Genomic DNA, 17,952 nt, shown 5'->3' with positions numbered 1-17,952 from the left:
GAACCTATTCCAAAGGTTGTGGTGGTGGTGTTGTAACACAGAGATTTCTATCCTTTCAAAAGCTAGTAATATTTAAACAGTTTATAGATGTAATGACTTTTTGTTAGATTGATGTTTGTCAGACTAATAATTAACGTGTGTTCAATATTGTGTTATGTTGAATTCTAATATGGCTGTGAGTTTAAATTTCTGGGATTTGGAATACACCCATTCATATTCAAAATCTGTATCTTTCTATATTCAAGTTTTTTTATGTATACATCCCCTTTTTTTTTATTTCTCTTAATCTTCTTTTCTAGTTTTTGTAATTTCATTATCATCCTTCTAAATGCATTTGACCCCTTAGCTCCGTGTTGTCTAACTTTATCACCAGTTCTGCAGCTTTGGTTCAGCTCAGGCTTCAGCTAAAAGAGTGACTCTGTTATGTCAGTAATACCTCTCCTGTTCCTGTACCTCAACTTTCTGTGGCTTCCAGTTCCTCCAGTGTTCTCAGTTCTCCTTCCCCTTCCATTTTTTCTTTGCTAATTTCTTCATTCATGGCTATCTCCTCATCAAAAAAATATGTTCTGATAGTTTCCTGTGGTGATTCATCCCAAATATTTTTCTTTTTTATTTTCACATTCAGAAATAAATCCATGATTTCCACAAAATTAATTCTCTGTTCCTTCAGTTCTGTCATCCTTCTATTTAAACAGCTCTATGCTTAATGGTAGAGTGTGAGAAGTCAGTTATCTACAGACCTCTTACCTAATGGTAATATTCTGTTTACTCTTTTTCAAGAGAAATTAGGTTAAATTGAATAGATGTGGAGAAGAATAAGTACAATAAGCTGAGGAAGGAGCCACTGATATGAGGTAGCTAAGTTATTTTTAGTGTAAGTCTGAAGGTTTAAAAAAAATGGTTTTTTGATTATAAAAAGCATAAGGGAAGGTAAATGCCAAGCAAGAAAGGTTTCAGCCAAAGCCCAATATCAACAAACAAAAATATAAATGTAAACTAGTAGTGAATTACTTGAAGGTGGACATTAAGAAAACCATCTTACCAGCTGGGGTAGTGCAGCCCTGAAATAGTCTCCCCAGATGACTAATGGGGGGAAAAAAGAGGAGTGGCCAAGAAGATGGTTTAATGTCTGGCAACACACCAAATACCCACCCAAGTCTCAGAGAATGTGCTTTATTTAGTTACATGCTCCCAGTCTCACCTGTATGGAGGTCTTGCATTACTAGACCATTCTTCAGATCCTAGCCAGTGTCGGTCCCCTTTTATCAGTCCATATCGGGTACCTTTCAGGAGGATCCTAATACAGATATCATGGTTCTGCTTGCCCTCAGCTCATATCTTCTGTAAAATTTATAGCTTTCACAGTTGCAGAAGTTTCTCATTGTTTTATTGTCTGTCTCTGTTTCTCCCAGGTATTCATTCTATCTTGTCACTTCTTTTTGACCCTCAGTCTCATCCAGCAACGTCTCTTCCCACTGTTAGCATCTCATCCTCTTTCATCTTATAAAGACCATAGCTGATCATATTGCTGTTACCCAGTCTTCTTTTATCTTGTTATTTTGGAGTTCTTCAGTACTATGCTGGACCCTCTCCAAAGCAGTTTCTCTTGCACCCAGTTCAAGCCATTGGCTCTGTCTATGCTGATAAATTAAACATTGCCAGGGAATGTGCTTGAGCACTGAAACTTTATCATTTATTCCATTAAATTGTTACTGGATTCCTGGTATGATTTTGATCTGGGAAAGTTAGTGGGATGTCCTCAGCAGTTTGGAGGTTAGCGTGTGCTAACTGGACAGGGCCAGACTGGCAGCTGGTCTTGGTACTGCTTCATTCACTGGTGTAAATGTTACTTCCAAGTTTCTAGTGACCTTTTTATAAGCACATATTAGGAATTGTATTCCATCATCCCTTAACACGACAGATTAATTGTCATCTGTTTTCTTTGATAATGTTTGTGCTCCCTGAATTCCTTTGCTGGGCTGTCTGTAGTTGCCTTTAGTTCTGTATTTGCAGTGTGTCACTCAGATGGCATTCTTATAAGAAGCCCTCTTATTTTTCTGTTCAGATTTCCCAGCTAGCTATTGTTTGTCCCTTTTCATTTGCTAGGTAATGTTTTCTACAGGCAACTCACAGCTACGTTGTTCCAGATCCATCTCTTCCTCCCTTACTCTTGTAGTCCTGCGTTAACTAATCATGAATTCAAGCTAAAAATGATCAAATGGAATATGGAACTGTTTGCTGCTGATGAGTGTTGAACACCTGTGATTCTCAACATCTGAAAGTTCTCACTTTCTGAGAAATAAGTCCTATAGATTGTTCTCTGAATACCATTTCACAGATGCAGCCTTTTCTTTCTGTCTCTACTTCTGTCCAGGCTTTTTTCTTGATTTGATTCAATTGTTGCAGCATCCTTCTCTGACCTTTGCAAATTCAATATTCCTTTCTTCTCATCTAGATTTAGTTCTTGCTTCAGATTTAATTTCCTGACCTATCACTTTGCCCATCTTTTACATTCCTCCACTGACTCTCAGGTTAAATACATCTTTTGAGCTCAAACAGAACCAAAAGCCTCCCTGCCAGATCCAGCTTTCATCCTGTTCTCATGAGTACTACAGATTGGATTCAGTGGTTCACCTACCTACTTCAAAGTTAAGCTTAAGCCATTTCTCTGCCTGCCTTTAGGCATCATCATGGCCAGGTGCTGCCGCATTCCTCGAGTCAAAATTTTACATCTTTAGTTCCTACTATTGTGAGCCCTAGCACTAATTCAGAAGATATCCCTGTCATATATAGTTACCCTGATGCTCTCATATACATATATATGGGCATCATATATATAGATATAGTTACCCTGATGCCCTCAGAATTTACTATGTGCTATTTCCTTTGCCCACTCCTTGCCTTCCACATTCTGATGCAGTGTGGTGGATCCAGCAGAAAAGGTGTCTCTGCTGTTTGCAGTTCCTACCCAAAATATAGCTCAATAAGCCTCGAGTCTGAAAATATGAAGGAGGAGGGGCAGCAGTTATCACTGTAGGAACTGGACCAGTTCAAACTCCTATTAACAGTGAATGTAGAAGTCAACTGTTGCTGACTGGATCTGTGCTCAAATTCTGGTTCTACCCTTAAAGCTGACTTTGTGGTGCGGTAACTGGTATCCACCTCAGAATGAACCATAAGTCATTTGTTGCTCTTATTCTATCCTTCACATGTCCTGCAAGAATCTAGTGTTATCTTTTAGTTTCCAGATCTAGCTCTATCAGTTGATGAGCACAGCAAGATATTTACTCTTCCCATTTAATGCCCCATCTCATTACTAATACTGCTTTTGCACCAATGAATCTTTCTCTTCAGCCCCTTACTAAACTCTGATCCTAGTCTGAACCCTAACAGTAACCTAATTGCTCTGCCAGTCATAGACTAAACTGATTCATTTTTGCAAAAAAATGAACAGTCATCCTAGCTTCTCATGGGACTGCTAGTGAGCATAACTTTTTATTACATATCTGAAATCCTGCTCTCAGCCTAGCTTTGTCATCACAACACATAGTTGTCCTCCTTACTAGACCAGAAGTTAAAGAAGTTCTTTCATTATAATTATTGGTTAAAGCTCATCAATGGCCATGAGCCATTCAGCCTGAACCCAGATCTTTCCTGTGGGAGAAGACACTTTTGCAAGAACTGTCACAGGGAAGGACTGCTCAGTTCATGTAGCTTAGACCAAAATCAGATCTAAGTGCTTTATTAAATCATTAGTGACAGATAGTTAGCTAGGAATCTATGAAGTATACGTTCAGTTTCAGTATCAGCATTACAGCAAATAATTCACTATATGACAATTACAAAAAGTTAATAAACACCTGAAGTTTCTAAATGCAACCTCCAAAGTTTCAATTGCACTTCTAGGCATGCATGCACATAAAGTGTTGTGTGGACAAAGCTTAACATTCATGCCAGTCCCCTCTCGTGGGTAGTATGGGTTATGAGCACATGCTGTCTATTCTGGCAGTGCAGGTTCTCCTGCTTGCACAAACCTTTTGTTAGGAGATGTGGGTACTGCAGCGCTAGGGAGCTGCACAAGCACACATACAACACACTAGTCCGTATGTTTAAAGCCCCACCACAAAGTCGCATATGCACAGAGATGTGGGTCCCTTGTCCCGGTTTCAGCTGGACAGAATTTTCTTCGTAGTAGCTGGTGCAGTGCTGTGTTTTGGGTTTGGTGTGAGAACAGTGTTGACAGCACACAGATGGTTTTGGTTGTTGCTGGGCGATGTTCATACTAAGTCAAGAACTTTTCAGTTTCTCGGGCCCTGCCAGCGAGAGGGCTGGAGAGGCACAGGGAATGGGAAGGGGACACAGCCAGGACAGCTGACCCAAACTGGCCAAAGAGGTATCCCATACCATGGGGCATCATGTTCCGTATGTAAACTGGGGGAGGGGGTGTTGGCCAGGGCCTGCTTGGGGACTGGCTGGGCATTGGTTAGCAGGCAGTGAGCAGTTGTATTGTGTATCACTTGTTTTCTTTTCTCCCTTCCCTTTGGATTTTGTTCCTCTCCCTTTCTCCCTCTTTTTCACTATAACTTATTGTTGTTCATTTTATTTTATTTCAGTTATTAAATTGTTCTTATCTCAAACCTTGAGTTTTACATTCCTTTCCGAGTCTCCTCCCCATCCCTCTGGGTGAGGGGGGAGCGGGCAGGCAGCTGCATGGCACTTAGTTACCAGCCAGGGTTAAACCATGACACCCTGTTAGGTGCACCCAGTGCTGGCAGTCCCCAGTGTCTGACAGGGAGGCTGCTCTGCCTAGCCTAGACAGGAGGTGAGGCTGGCAAGGTGACTTCCATTTGTATCAAATTGGGTTTTGATGACTGCTCTTCCGGTCCACACTGCAGCTCCCAGTTACAAATTTCGGTGGTGCTTTTATGATTCAAGGTAACTTTGTTTCAAAAGTCTCTTCGAAGTTTTCCACCGAATCACAAAGTGATTGAGGTTAGAAAGGGCCTGTAGACATCACCTGGTTCAATCCTCAGGCTCAGGCAGGGCTACAGAGAGCCAGTTGCCCAGGTCCATGTCCAGATGACTTTTGAATACCTCTAAGGATGGGGACTCCACTGCCTCTCCGGGCAAGCTGTTCCAGTGCTCAGGCACCTTCATGGTAAAGAAGTTTCCTGATGTTCAGAGGTAACTGCCTGTGTTTGTGCCAATTGCCTATGCTGCTGCCACTGGGCGCCACTGAAAAGTACCCGGCTCTGTCCTCTTCCCTCCCTCCCTTCAAGTATTTGTAGACGCTGATGAGCCTTTTTTCCCTAGACTCGAACAGTCCCAGCTCTTAGGACAGCTCATAGGAGAGATGCACTAATCCCTTCATCATCCCCATGGCCCTTTCATGGACTCTCTCCAGCATGTCTGTGTCTCTCTTGTACTGAAGAGCTCAGAACAGGACCCAGCACTCCAGGTGTGGCCTCACCAGTGCTGACTAAAGGGGAAGGATCACCCCCCTTGAGCTTGGCAGTACTTTTCCTAACACATCCCAGGATACTGTTTGCCTTCTCTTGCTGCATGGCATGTTGCTGGCTCACGTAAAGCTGTTGAATCAAGCTAATGGTTGTCTTCCTCAATAGTCTTCCTTTTTAATATGATAATTTGGGGCAAACATCCTTCAGGCAGTTTATGTACATAAATATAAATAATATATAAATATATGTATCCACATATGGTATTTACACTCACAATCATATCTTAGCAGGTGGTGTTGTCCAGACCATTTGCTAAGGGTGGCCTTTAAAATCTCCTATAAACTCTTTATTGTTGCTGACACCAACTATAATTTTTCACTCAGAGATTTGCAGGACCCAGCAATTAACCTAGTTCTTTAACCTACTTTAGATTGTTTTGTGAACTTTAATTATAAACTCAATACTAATCCATTCCAAACAAAAGCCTAGTGTCCTGTAATGGCTAAATAACTAAGATTTCTGTCTGTTCACTGGTAATTACAGCTCTCATCCTAAACCTATGAGCAATACCTGAGGCTTTCAATGCCTCTGCACAATGTACTAGTAAACCTTTTTGATACTTGATATATTTGTTTTTAAAAGCATAGATGTTTGCATCTGCCTAGATTCATTAGTAGTTTTCCATCATTTGGTCTGTTTATCGGTTTTCTCTTACTTCTGCTGCACAAACAGGGTTCCTGTTGTTGCTTAGTTTTCTAGGTTTTTATTTAACCAGTGAGAATTCTATTACAGCTTTCATGTAAGCTTACACTTTTTGTGGAGCTTTTATGCCAGCATTATACAACTTCTGTCATCTCTAATGCTGGAAAATCATATGACTTTTAACACTTTGTGTGGCAGTTTAGTCACTTCTCTCTGTTTCTTTACAGAATACAGAGAAAGTAGAAGTTACTTTCGTAATGTTACATTGAATGTGCTGATCATTCAGATTGATTTTTAAATAAAAAAACCCTGTAGCATGCATTCTAAAGGTTGCACAAAAATTTGAGTAAGATAGACTATTTGGTTTCAAGGAAAAATATATCTACGTAGACAATCACATTTTCATATGGTATGCTGTGTCCCAGTAGAAGCAATGTTATAACCTTTCAACTTCAAAAGAAACCAGACCCACAGCCCGTTTACCAAAGGAAAGATTTAGCAGAAAGTGCATAATGTATGGACAGTGAAAAACAGGATTACCCTGTCAGTCATCAGTACCCTTGATCAGATGGCTCATTGGTGGTGACAGTTGAGTCACAGGGCTCATTTTTTCAAACTTTAACACGGTTTAGATGAACCCCAAACCAGCAGTATAGTTTGTGTTAGTTCACTTACAGTTTCTATCGTGCATCATCCGGATTTTGGCTGGGATAGAGTTTTTCTTCCTAGTAGCTAGTATAGTCCTGTGTTTTGGATTTAGGATGAGAGCAGTGTTGAGAACACACTGAAGTTTTAGTTGTTGCTGAGCAATGACTTTTCAGCTTCTCATGCTGCCCTGCCAGCTAGTGGGCTGGGGATGCACAAGAAGCTGGGAGGGGACACATCCAGGACAGCTGACCCAAACCAGCCAAAGGGATATTCCATACCATATGATGCCATGTTCAGCATATAAACTTAGGGGAAAAGCTGACTGGGAGTCCATTCCTCAGGTACAGGCTGGGCATCGGTCAACTGGTGGCAAGAGATTTTTTTTTATTTCTATAGTGTGATTCTCTGTTGTCGTCTGGGCTTAAACTATGACATAGGTGCACGTGTCCCACAAAATCATGCTAGCTCTCTAATCACAGACAGCAAATTCTGCAAAGTGGATGTTTAGCAGTCTCACCACTAACCTCAAGCACATGAAACTTATTTCAGGTTTACTGCTGTGTCAAAGGCCAAAAGCAGCATGTTACCATTTTTATAGAATTCTTCTGCAAGCTTCTCGGCATCAGACGCTCAGTGGCTAGGGGCTAGTGAGGGAGAGAGTTATCTATGCCAGTAAAATTAAATTTGGGACCCACAGCTGGACTCTACTATTCCGTCAAAAGCTGAACGCAAAATGATGTAAAATGCCTGTTCTCTAAAAACCAGTCTTAGAATCAGCCTATGAGTTTACTTTTATTGTATAGGTTCACATAAAACTGTGAAACTAGTGGCTATATCTACTAGTAAATCAAACGGTGTGAAGGTATGGGCCCAAGCACTAGAACTCAGTTACCTATGTGGTTGTGTTGTTAGAAAGCTCCTTGGTGTCATTCTTGCCTAGCACTTTCCCAGATATTTCATAGATGTGGTTTAGGAGTTACTCCAGTATAGAAACCAGTAGGTAGTTTGGATGTGCTCTCCTCTCTGGATGGTGTTTACTAGTATGTATGTGGCCAGTCTATGCCAGTTGGCCTCAAAGGCAAGGAAAGGCCTTGACACTCTTCAATTGATTAATAGAAATGTAGCTTGTGTATCTGTTCTGTAGCAACTTTCTACAGCATGCTTTCATTCTATGGTAAATGTGCTGTAATTAAAGATGGTTTTATCACTCTTCCATTCACTCTCTGGCTGGTACTTCAGCACGCCCAAGAGGCCATAAATTCATTCTAGTTTACACCTCATCAAGTCCTTAATCCATAGCAGTAGTCCTTAGCAAAAAGTTGTTCGTATCATTATGGTACGTAAAGATGAATAAAAATGAAAGAATATTGTGGTCAGAGCAGTTTGTTATCAAGCATACGCCATACCCAGGTATTCTAAAACGTTGAATATGTATGCTGGCTGATGCACTAATTGATCTTCAGCCAAAATTTCTGTATTTCTGCTTTGACCACTGTGTTTGTAGAAGTGTGCTGTGTGTATTCAGATACCAATAATTAAGGATTTTCCACAATGTAATTTGTTTTTATTCCAGTGTGCATACTCATAAATCTCAATGATTTCAGTATCCTATGCTGTATGTAGCACTGTAGCACCATCTTGTGTGAGCTGCAAATGTAGTTTCAGTATATGCATTCAGCAATCTTCACGTTGACTAACAATTTTATTTAAAACCCTTTTATTTAAAACTGAAATCAGGAAACAAGAAGATGAAATAGCTCCCCCTTATAATATATGTGGTAGATTTCATAACTGCATTAATTTAAGATATGTATTTGTGAGGATGATCTGTATAAATATGAGACATGGGATGCTGCAATCTGGAGGCAATAAATACACATTTTATCTGGTTTATGCTACAAAAATACAGAATTAAAGTACAGAGATTAGAATCTTTGTAAGAAATAAAATGAAACTGTAGTATGGGAAAGTGCTGCTAGGGAAAATTAAGTAGGAATTGTTATGAAATAGCTGGCAGGAATAAAACTGGAAAACGCTTTTAAATGATAGCAGGTAGCAAATGGGGCAAGGACACAGAACTCGATGTTCACAATCAGTTTTACTTTGAGGTTTCTGTATGTTTGGAAAGATACACATGCACAGGGCCAAAAAGTAGGAAGGGAAATGCATAAAACAGTCTTGTTCATATGACAGCAAAAAATTGCAGGCTTGATTGACATGCATCAAATGCACTCCTACACTTTATTATCTCTTGTGCACTTCTTTTGTTCCATCTTTTCCTGCTTTAATTTGTATCTAGTTTCCCTTCATTTTTTTTCCTACTTTTACTGACCCAGTGAGTGTGTGTAAGAGGAATTAAGTCTTACTCTTAATCCATGTTCAGCCATGGAGGAGGTAACTATTACTTGCTGCCATTACTATGAGTCCAGCATATTAAAGTGACGGTGACATGAATGTAATGAAAAGAAGCTCTCACCGTCACTTTTAGCACTTCCAGTCTCTTCTTTTGTGCTGTCAATTATCTAATTTTTCAAGTATATTAACATAGTTTGGGCAGTAATATATATATATATGGTAACTAATTCTCCTTGGTTGATTATCCATTTGAACATTTAGGTGATGGAAACACATATAGTTAAGAACTCAAGGTATAAGAATTTGTAGCATTCATCGTAACTTAAAAAATGCACTTTTAACCATACATGCTGCCTGAATGTGGTACAGGAATAAAACACACTCCCTCGTCCTTTTTATATGCAGCTGAGTCATGTTTTCACGCCTCAGCACGGAAAGAGTCCTGAGCCACGGTGTTTTCTTACTGTTCTTCAATTAATACTAGGAGTAAAAAGTCAAAGCATCTTTTACTTTTGTGGTTTTTGCTATGATTTCCTCAATCAAAATATCTAGCTTCAACCCACACTTTCCATAGGCACTCATTGTATCACCCAAACTGCATCAAATGCTTGAACTCTTGGGGGAAGATCATGTAATTGCTGAATACTCTGTCAGGTGTCAAAGTAAAAAAGATATTTTGAAAAGCTGTATTGCTACCTTTTTTTGGTAGGAGTAACTGGTGGAGATAAGACCTGATAAACATGGGTATTCTTGTCTGGGTTTTTTTTTTCACATCAAAGAAATAGTGGTGTGTGACTTTAGATCATGAATATAGATATCAGTAGATAGAAACTGTGTGATCAAGGAAGACAGCATTTGACTTTGCAACCAGCACGCTCCCAGCACGTGGCCAAATAATTTTGTATTAATCTTTGATGATTGCTACAAATGCAGATCATGAAGGGAACGAAGAGGCCTATGGAATGAACATATATATTGACAGATGCTGGGGAAAAAATCTGTGCTGTTTATGCATACTTTTGTAGTCCATTATTCTCTGTCTGTCCTGTTTTGGCTACAATTTGTATTTGAGAGGCTTGAGGGACAAGGATCATTTCCTCTTTCTTTTAAAGTGATAAAAGCAACTAGAAGAAAAGTCTGCGGGTTCTATCAATGCTTGTCTCACCATCCTTTCTAGCTCCGTACTTGCAACATGTAGACTAACAAGAGCTTGGGTTTCCCCTTTTGCAACACAGTTTTGGCAGCAAGCAGGCACAGCTAATGCTAAAAGCCTTTAATCTTACATGCTTGAACATTTGTGCAGCCATCATGTCCATATGAGCCATACATGCTGAAATTTCTCCACCTGACTGTGTAAGCATCTTCATTATTTCCTTTTAAGCAGTCTTCCATTGCACCTTCCATTTCTCGCTTTTAGATTCATTCATGCAATAGATTTGTTTTGTAAATCAACATTAAACAAATGCAACTACCTCGCATAGTTCAGTTAAAGAAACTGAGAGCAAACATAGTTGTTAGCAAATTGAAAATACTCACTTGGATTAAAAGTTCAGTAGTAATAAACATTGGCTAAGAAAGTGTCAACAGGAATGGAGACTGGATAATGGTACCTCAGACTTCAGATGGTTTTGAAACTAGATCAGAAGATTCACGGCATGATTCCAACCTCAGCTAAGGACTGAAAGAGTTATGTAAGAGACTGGCAGAAAAAGAATAAAAGCCATTTGTCTATGTGGTCTGAAATAAACTGCACAAGCCAAGTCACTTCCACTACATCAAAGCATAATCAGTTCTTTCCACTAGCATGTTTTGTGTGCTTTGTTTAAAACGCAAGAAACAGCAAAATCCTGCATGCTGCAAACCCTATGGAAACTGAAGTGCTGTGGATATTATGTATTTTACCATCCTATATCCTGAGTATTGATAAAAAAATTCAACCCCTGCTTTAAGTTTTGCAGTTTCTATAAAGAAACTGTCACAGAGAACACATACCAAAACTAAAACCCTAAAGTGGTTCTGTTAAGCAGTCTTTTAGGGAGCACTTGCGCTTTCCTCAACACACTGCTTTTGTTCCCACTGTCTGTGACCATGTGATGCATCCAGAAAAAAATGCTGATCTTTGGTTTTGTATACACTACTATTTTATTACATAGGCTCTGCTGATAGGCTAGAATTCATATTTCACTTTCTTAAGAATATAGTGGAAATGGAAGGTTTTTTTCATCAGCATTTTATATGCTCAGATATATTATTTTGGTGTCTTTGTTACTGTTTTCTGCTGTCATTTAAGAATATTGTATTTAAGGATTTACTGTATATGCAGTTTAATAACTTCCCTTTTCTTTAATTTCTTTCACTTCAGGTAACTCTTGGAGTAATCCAGTAGAAGTCACAGCACTTTATTCATTTGAAGGACAACAGCCAGGTGACTTGACTTTCAAAGCTGGAGACAAAATCACAGTCACAAGCAAAACAGATTGCCAGTTTGATTGGTGGGAAGGAAGAATAGGAGGACAAACTGGCATCTTTCCAGCCAATTACGTTGCCATAAGTAACAACTAAATTTGTATAGATGTTGAAGCAGTAATATATTTACATTGAAAAATATATTTTAACTTTTCAGATTTTAAGATGAGATTCTTGATCAAGACTATTGTAACACAAAATTAAAATGCATTAAATGACTTTAAGTTTCCCTTAAACTTATTTCTTAAATAAACAGTAGGTGATAGTTTATGGTGAGGTTTTATTTCTGAGCAAGTTCCCATATAAAAAGTACTCCAATTTGTATCTAGTTTCACTTCTGTCTTGCTTATATGGGTTTATTTTTTACATGAGGGACAGATTACAAACAATTTAAAACTAGATGTACTGAAAAAATACTGTTTTCTATTAAATTATAAATTATGGTCTCTTTCTATAATAAATGCTCTCAGAATTGCTTCAAACCATCTCTGAGTTGGAGTTCTTTACTTTTACTAAATATAGATTTTTTTTGCAGGTATGGCAGAAGAAATTACTTTTATACTTGGTTTTAAAAATCACTTTAGGCATTGCAGTTTTTCTTAGTAACTACTTTAGGTCTGGTCCCCGATGTTTGTCCTTGTTTAGGTGTACAAAGACCTTTTCATAAACAACTGTTTAATAGTTAAGCAGTTCAGCTTCTCTGATAGCTTGTCTTATATTGCCCTCATCTTTGAGGGCATTTGTGGAAGTTTAATATTTAATATTTAATAAAATGCATGAATAGTCCCTCCCAGAAAATATGTAGGCTTATGATGCTCCTGTAGGAACTTGTTCCATAGATGGAAAGCAATATAGAGAAATCTCTGCCTGGTTCACAAGTGAGCTTGCACAAATCTTCATGCTTCTTCCCATGTAAGATTTTTTTAATGTTTACTCTTTAAGAAAAGAGCAATGTAGAGTAAATTTAGAGTAAATTATTAATGGTAAGATAGGGAAGATACTTGTGGGATATATGTAGTAATAATGTATAGTACTAGAATTCTCAGATTTCAACTTAATTTTTGAGTGTTTTGTAAATCAACTTAATTTTACAGATGCTTATGATACATATGCTTATGCTATGAAAGTTGATGTGAAAAATCAGAGCAGAGGTGAGAATGACACTTGGCATTCTTGAGAACCAGTTTAGCTTCCTTCTCGTTGCTGGATGTGCTGAATTTGCCTCTTAACATGGAGTTAATGCCAAGGTGATAATTATGCTTCTTCAGTTTCAGCTTTTCCACACTTGAAAATGTATGTTGTTAAGTCCTTGTTTCTTACAACAGTGCCTTGAGTATCAGATGGAAAATCAGTATGGATGATCTTTCCAGCAACCAAGTTGCAGTTCATCTGCTGTTATGATCTACTAGTCTGCCAGATGCTGTTTAAGTTATCACATCTGAATGGCAAGGTTAAGCCTAGTATAGCGGAGTTACCTTTTTTTAGAAGGTATTTTCCCGCAAGTTGGAAAGACTTGTATAACCTTATGTAGCTGCAGTGGAAGTGTTAATATATGCCTATGGACTGTTGTAGCATCTGCCAGTTTGAAATGAGAAAGCAAAACCTGCATTTACCTATCTTTCATAAACTGCAGCTATAACTTATTAAGCAAGAAAACACTTAATCATCCAATATCAAGACTCAGTGAACAGGATTAATAATAATACACCCAGAAGCTAGATATGCCACATATTCACAAAGAGTCACTCCTGCATTTATTACACCCTGCTGCTGCACTTTAGTTACTGTCCTGGTTTCAGCTGGGATAGAGTTAATTTTCTTCTTAGAAGCTGGTACAGTGCTGTGTTTCGGATTTGGTACAAGAATAACGTTGGTAGCACATGGCTGGTTTTAGTTGTTACTGGGTAATGTTTATACTAAGCCAAGGACTTAGCAGTTTCTGAGACCTTGCCAGTGGGAGGGCCTGAGGGGCACGGGAAATCGAGAGGGGACACAGCCAGGACAGCTGATCTGAACTAGCCAAAGGGATATTCCATACCATAGCATCATGTTCCGTATATAAACTGGGGGAAGGTGGGGGATGTTGACTGAGACCTGTCAGCCACTGCTCGGGGGCTGGCTGGGCATTAGTCAGCAGGTGGTGAGCATTTGTATTGTGCATCACTTGTTGGGTTTTTTTTCTCTTTTGGATTTTATTCTTCTCTCCCTCTCCCTCCTTTCCATTACTGTTGTTGTTGTTGTTATTGCTATTATTATTATTTTATTTCAATTATTATATTTTTCTTAACTCAAGAGTTTTACCTTTTTCCCCTGATTCTCCTCCCCATCCCACTGGTGGGGTGAGGAGTAAGTGAGCAGCTGCGTGGTACTTAGTTGCCAGCTGGGGTTAAACCACAGCAGTTACGCAGTGCAAGCTGAAGCGTCCACTGGCAGAATTGTGCTGTAGTACTTCATTAGTCATTCTCAGAATGCTCGCTGCTTTTTCTGCTGGTGTACTTGGCTTTATGTACGGTTGTTAAAGCTTCTTAACTCATCTCAAGTGTCTTCTTCCATGAAAACGTCAGTATTTATGAACTTGTACAGTAAAATCTTTTTAGTGTTTATGTAAATTTCTTGGATTGTCTTAGTTAAGTTTGGGGCAAAATGAGAGTTGTCTAATCTAAATGTTCATGATAGTCTTTAGACTCTGCAGGATAGCGCTGATTAATTACTAAATCCAAGCTGCATTTTGAGGGAGAAATATTAAATGGGAAGTATATCTCGTACCTGGAACATTTCTTTCTTCATGAAAATATTCAGTGGATTAGCCTAGTGCAAGAAAAGCCATTGGCTGTCAAAAACAAACCTTCCTGAAGCCCTGCAGAACTCTGCTGCCTGATTCTACATCCCTTTGATGCAGGCTGAATCAACTCATGTCAGTGGGCTTAGGCTAATTCCAAACTTATTACTGCCTTACAGTGTAAGGCAGTCTGCACAAATCTGTAAACGAAGAGGTCTGTAAGCAACAGGCAGTTATACAGCAAGTTCTCTGCAGTGTGTCTACAAGCAAAAAAACCTAGAGATACACAGAGCCCACCCAAGAGATGCTTATGTTCTGGTAAGGGAGGTTTTCGTGAAAGTCCATGTACATGTTCCTTTGCTACAGGGTGCCTGACCCAGATCCAGAAGAAAGCGAAGATATTGAAGATGGTGCCTTTAGCAGAAAGTATTAAATGTGTTTGTAGACCAGTTATGATGTGCCTGGCATCCAGGTTTTAGTGTGGGGTTGCAAGAATAGATGTCTGTAGGGCCAAATCACTGGGTATCTATACTGCAAGAGAGAAAAATGAGGTATAGAGCCATAGGGTTCCCTCAAGGGGGTACTTAGTAAAAGGTACAGATTATGGGCAAAGGACTTCTGCTGCGGTGTTGAGCAGGTTCTGTTCATCATCTTGCTCTTACAAGCAGTTATCTTCAGCATATAAAAGAACTATTTTTTATTGCTGAAGCATAGTTAATCAGACAACGGTGATTTTGATATATATAACACAGGTACTTTCTGTATTTATTTCATTACTATATTTTATATATGGCAGCCCAATTTCCTGGAAGTCTTCATAAGCTCTGTTTTGAGTGAAGTAATTCCCGAAGGGTAATAGTTAGGACTGTGTGCTCTGTGTTCAACATCATCAGGTAACATAATCATAATTCATCTTCACATTAAATGTTTCACCATCCTGAATAGTCAAGGTAGAATTATGTTTTGGAGGAAATATGTCTTACTGTATTATAGGCTTCAAATTTTGAATTTCATGGTGCCCAGAAATAGTTTTTTCTGTTGTATGCCCAAGCATTTTTCTCAGGATATGATTCGTGATGGGTCACTGGAGTGGCAGATCAATATTGCAAGGTGCCCTATAAAGAATGTTCCTTCTGACCTGTTGAGCTGGTGTGCATTCACTAACATGTACACATACTGATGGCAGGTTTGCAAGAGAGTTTTCTTTCAAGAAAACCCCACGTCTCTGGCCTTTTATAAAATATCAAAAGATTTATTAGTTGCAAGCATTTGAATGCATCTTCCATGCTGTCAGTGTCTATTCACCCTTTCAGAAACTGAGATGCTTGCATAAATGTCAGAGTTGAAAGACAAAAAGAACTAAATCTTACTTTTTTCTCACCCTCAGTGTGAGTTTGGGTCTTGCTTAGTTTCTAGTTGACTCAAAGATACTCCTCATAACAGTTTAGAGGACTAAAGTTTTTTCAAGGTAATGCCAAGATGGTTAAAGCCTTACTATCTATATCCATTTATGATAGCTTTCATTGCTTAAAACTGGAGAAAGATAAAGGGAAGAAGTTAGTCTTGTTCCTCGTTTAACAGTTTCCATAGTCTCTCTAAGCTGTATTTTCCTCTACCCTTATTTTCAAACCTGATTTTGAATTAGTTCCTAAGCTCTGTCCATCACCTGTAGGCAGGTAATTCGGGAGCCTTAGGCATGTTAAGGTGATGTAGCTTCTCCAGTGGCCTCAGTTTGTTCAGTGCATGCAAGCTTTTCCTCATGAGGCTGGTCACTGCCCAATCCACTGTCATCTAGTTAATTCTGTTTTTCCACAATAAAAGCTTACTGGAGAATATATATTGGTGGTAACAAGATGATCTACCAAATCTATCCAGCAGGAGTTCAACTCACAGGAAGATCCTAGTGGAATTCCACAGGAATCTCCTCATCAGCTTTTGGATCGAGACTCTCTTTCCTCCTGTGTTTTATGTGGTTAAAAGTCACGTGACAGTTTAGTTTCTTCAAAAGGCTCGCTACCTGTTTTATAGTGGTATTTATCAAAATTTACATTAGTTGACTACAGGATCTTTTAGTTTTGCAAGGAGGATCCATTTAAAAAAATGCAGGAAAAAAAAAACCATAATTATTCAATACAGCAAGTTTTACACAATGTTTTTAATGGTGGAACGATACTATATGACAGTTCCACGCTCCACAATTTTGAATATTCAGAATATTTAGGCAATCATCTGTCAACAAGTTATATAAATAAGAAAAGTGTTCAGCTTTTGATAATGGTACATTTTAAAGTTTATCTTTAAACCATTAAGATAAACTTAAAACCAAAGTACTCATTTTAACCTGATTCCAGCCAAAGATACCAAATGCCGGGGGGGGGTGGGGGGGGGGGTGGGGAAGGTTTTTGCTTTCTTACAGCTGTTTTATCAGCTAGTTGTTAAGACAGAGACAGTGTGCAACTGTAATTAGCAAATCTTTCTTCCACATCCATTTTAATTAATGTCTCCACTTTAATTAACTATTTAAAACGGTATCTATGCTTTCAGAAATTTAAAAGTTTTGTAAACCTTATTCAGTTTATTCCTAGCATCTCTTTGACAGCTTACATAATTTTTTCCATTTATGTATGTTTGCAATATTTTTAAGTACATGACCAAAACCACAATTAGAGTGTGTTCGGATTCTGTTCTTTGTAATATCTGGTTTGCAAAAAATCTTTTAATTTACTAGTAGTTTAACTTAATCTCATAATTTTAGGAATAACTGTTTTAATAAATATAACTGCAAAACTTTTGATCTGACATTTTCCTTCATTCTTTTTTTTTCCTTGCAGGCCATTGCTGACCAAAAAAATATTTCTGGTAGGTGTAGATGTAAATTTCCATAGTGGCTAGTATCTCCAGCTTTTCAGCAACAAGTAAACATGTAATCCCACTGTCCCTTCTATCAGGCCAAACATTCCCATTTATTGAACCTTCCACCAAAATGTTTCAGGCTGATATTTCCTGATTAACTGTTATGTTTCGCTCTTATGGTGTGTGCACGCACGCACGCGGTAGTGGTTATTTTGGATCCATGTTTGGATAAAGACCAGCACAGTCTGACTGAATGTCTTCCTCAGTGATGTTTTGTTCTATTTGCCTTAATAAAGTGGGAGTAGGATGGCAGGCAGAAATTCCTTAGGATTGAGTACTGGCATCTCCTTGAAAAATGACTGAGTTTCCCCTTGAAAAGCTCAATAAATTTCTAGAGTAGCTTTAATCATTGCTTGCACAAATTTTGAAACCAGATTTTTACAAATTGTGTCAAACTTTACATTCTCAAATCCACATTGCATGTATTTCTACTAATTCTGTGCGTAGTTTATGCCTATAGGATCATAAGGAAGACAAAAAGTCGTTTACATAGCCTTTGCAGTAGATCTTTAAAAGAATCGTTTGATCTAAAGCAAGCTGACCTGCAACTATTTATGTTGATTTATTGTGGGTATTTAGATGCATAGACCTTTTGAAATGCAGACCTTTCTTCTGTGTTACCTAAATATA

At 38.6% G+C, this 17,952-nt stretch overlaps 1 protein-coding gene across 3 annotated transcripts in view; it reads left to right on the top strand.

Annotated features, from left to right (window-relative positions):
• Nucleotides 1–16,786, top strand: part of SH3YL1 (SH3 and SYLF domain containing 1) — a 54,619-nt gene extending 37,833 nt beyond the window's left edge. For all 3 annotated transcript variants that reach the window (XM_080387827.1, XM_080387825.1, XM_080387826.1), the window contains exon 10: nt 11,527–16,786. In XM_080387827.1, coding sequence (XP_080243953.1) covers nt 11,527–11,726 — 200 coding nt within the window. In that variant the 3' untranslated portion in view covers nt 11,727–16,786. The remainder of the gene's footprint in view (nt 1–11,526) is intronic.
• Nucleotides 16,787–17,952: the final 1,166 nt, after the last annotated feature.

This window comes from Falco punctatus, assembly GCF_963210335.1.
Source record: "Falco punctatus genome assembly, chromosome: 5".
NCBI lineage: Eukaryota > Metazoa > Chordata > Aves > Falconiformes > Falconidae > Falco > Falco punctatus.
The sequence above is the reverse complement of the archived record's forward strand: the minus strand, read 5'-3'. Positions and strand labels throughout refer to the sequence as shown.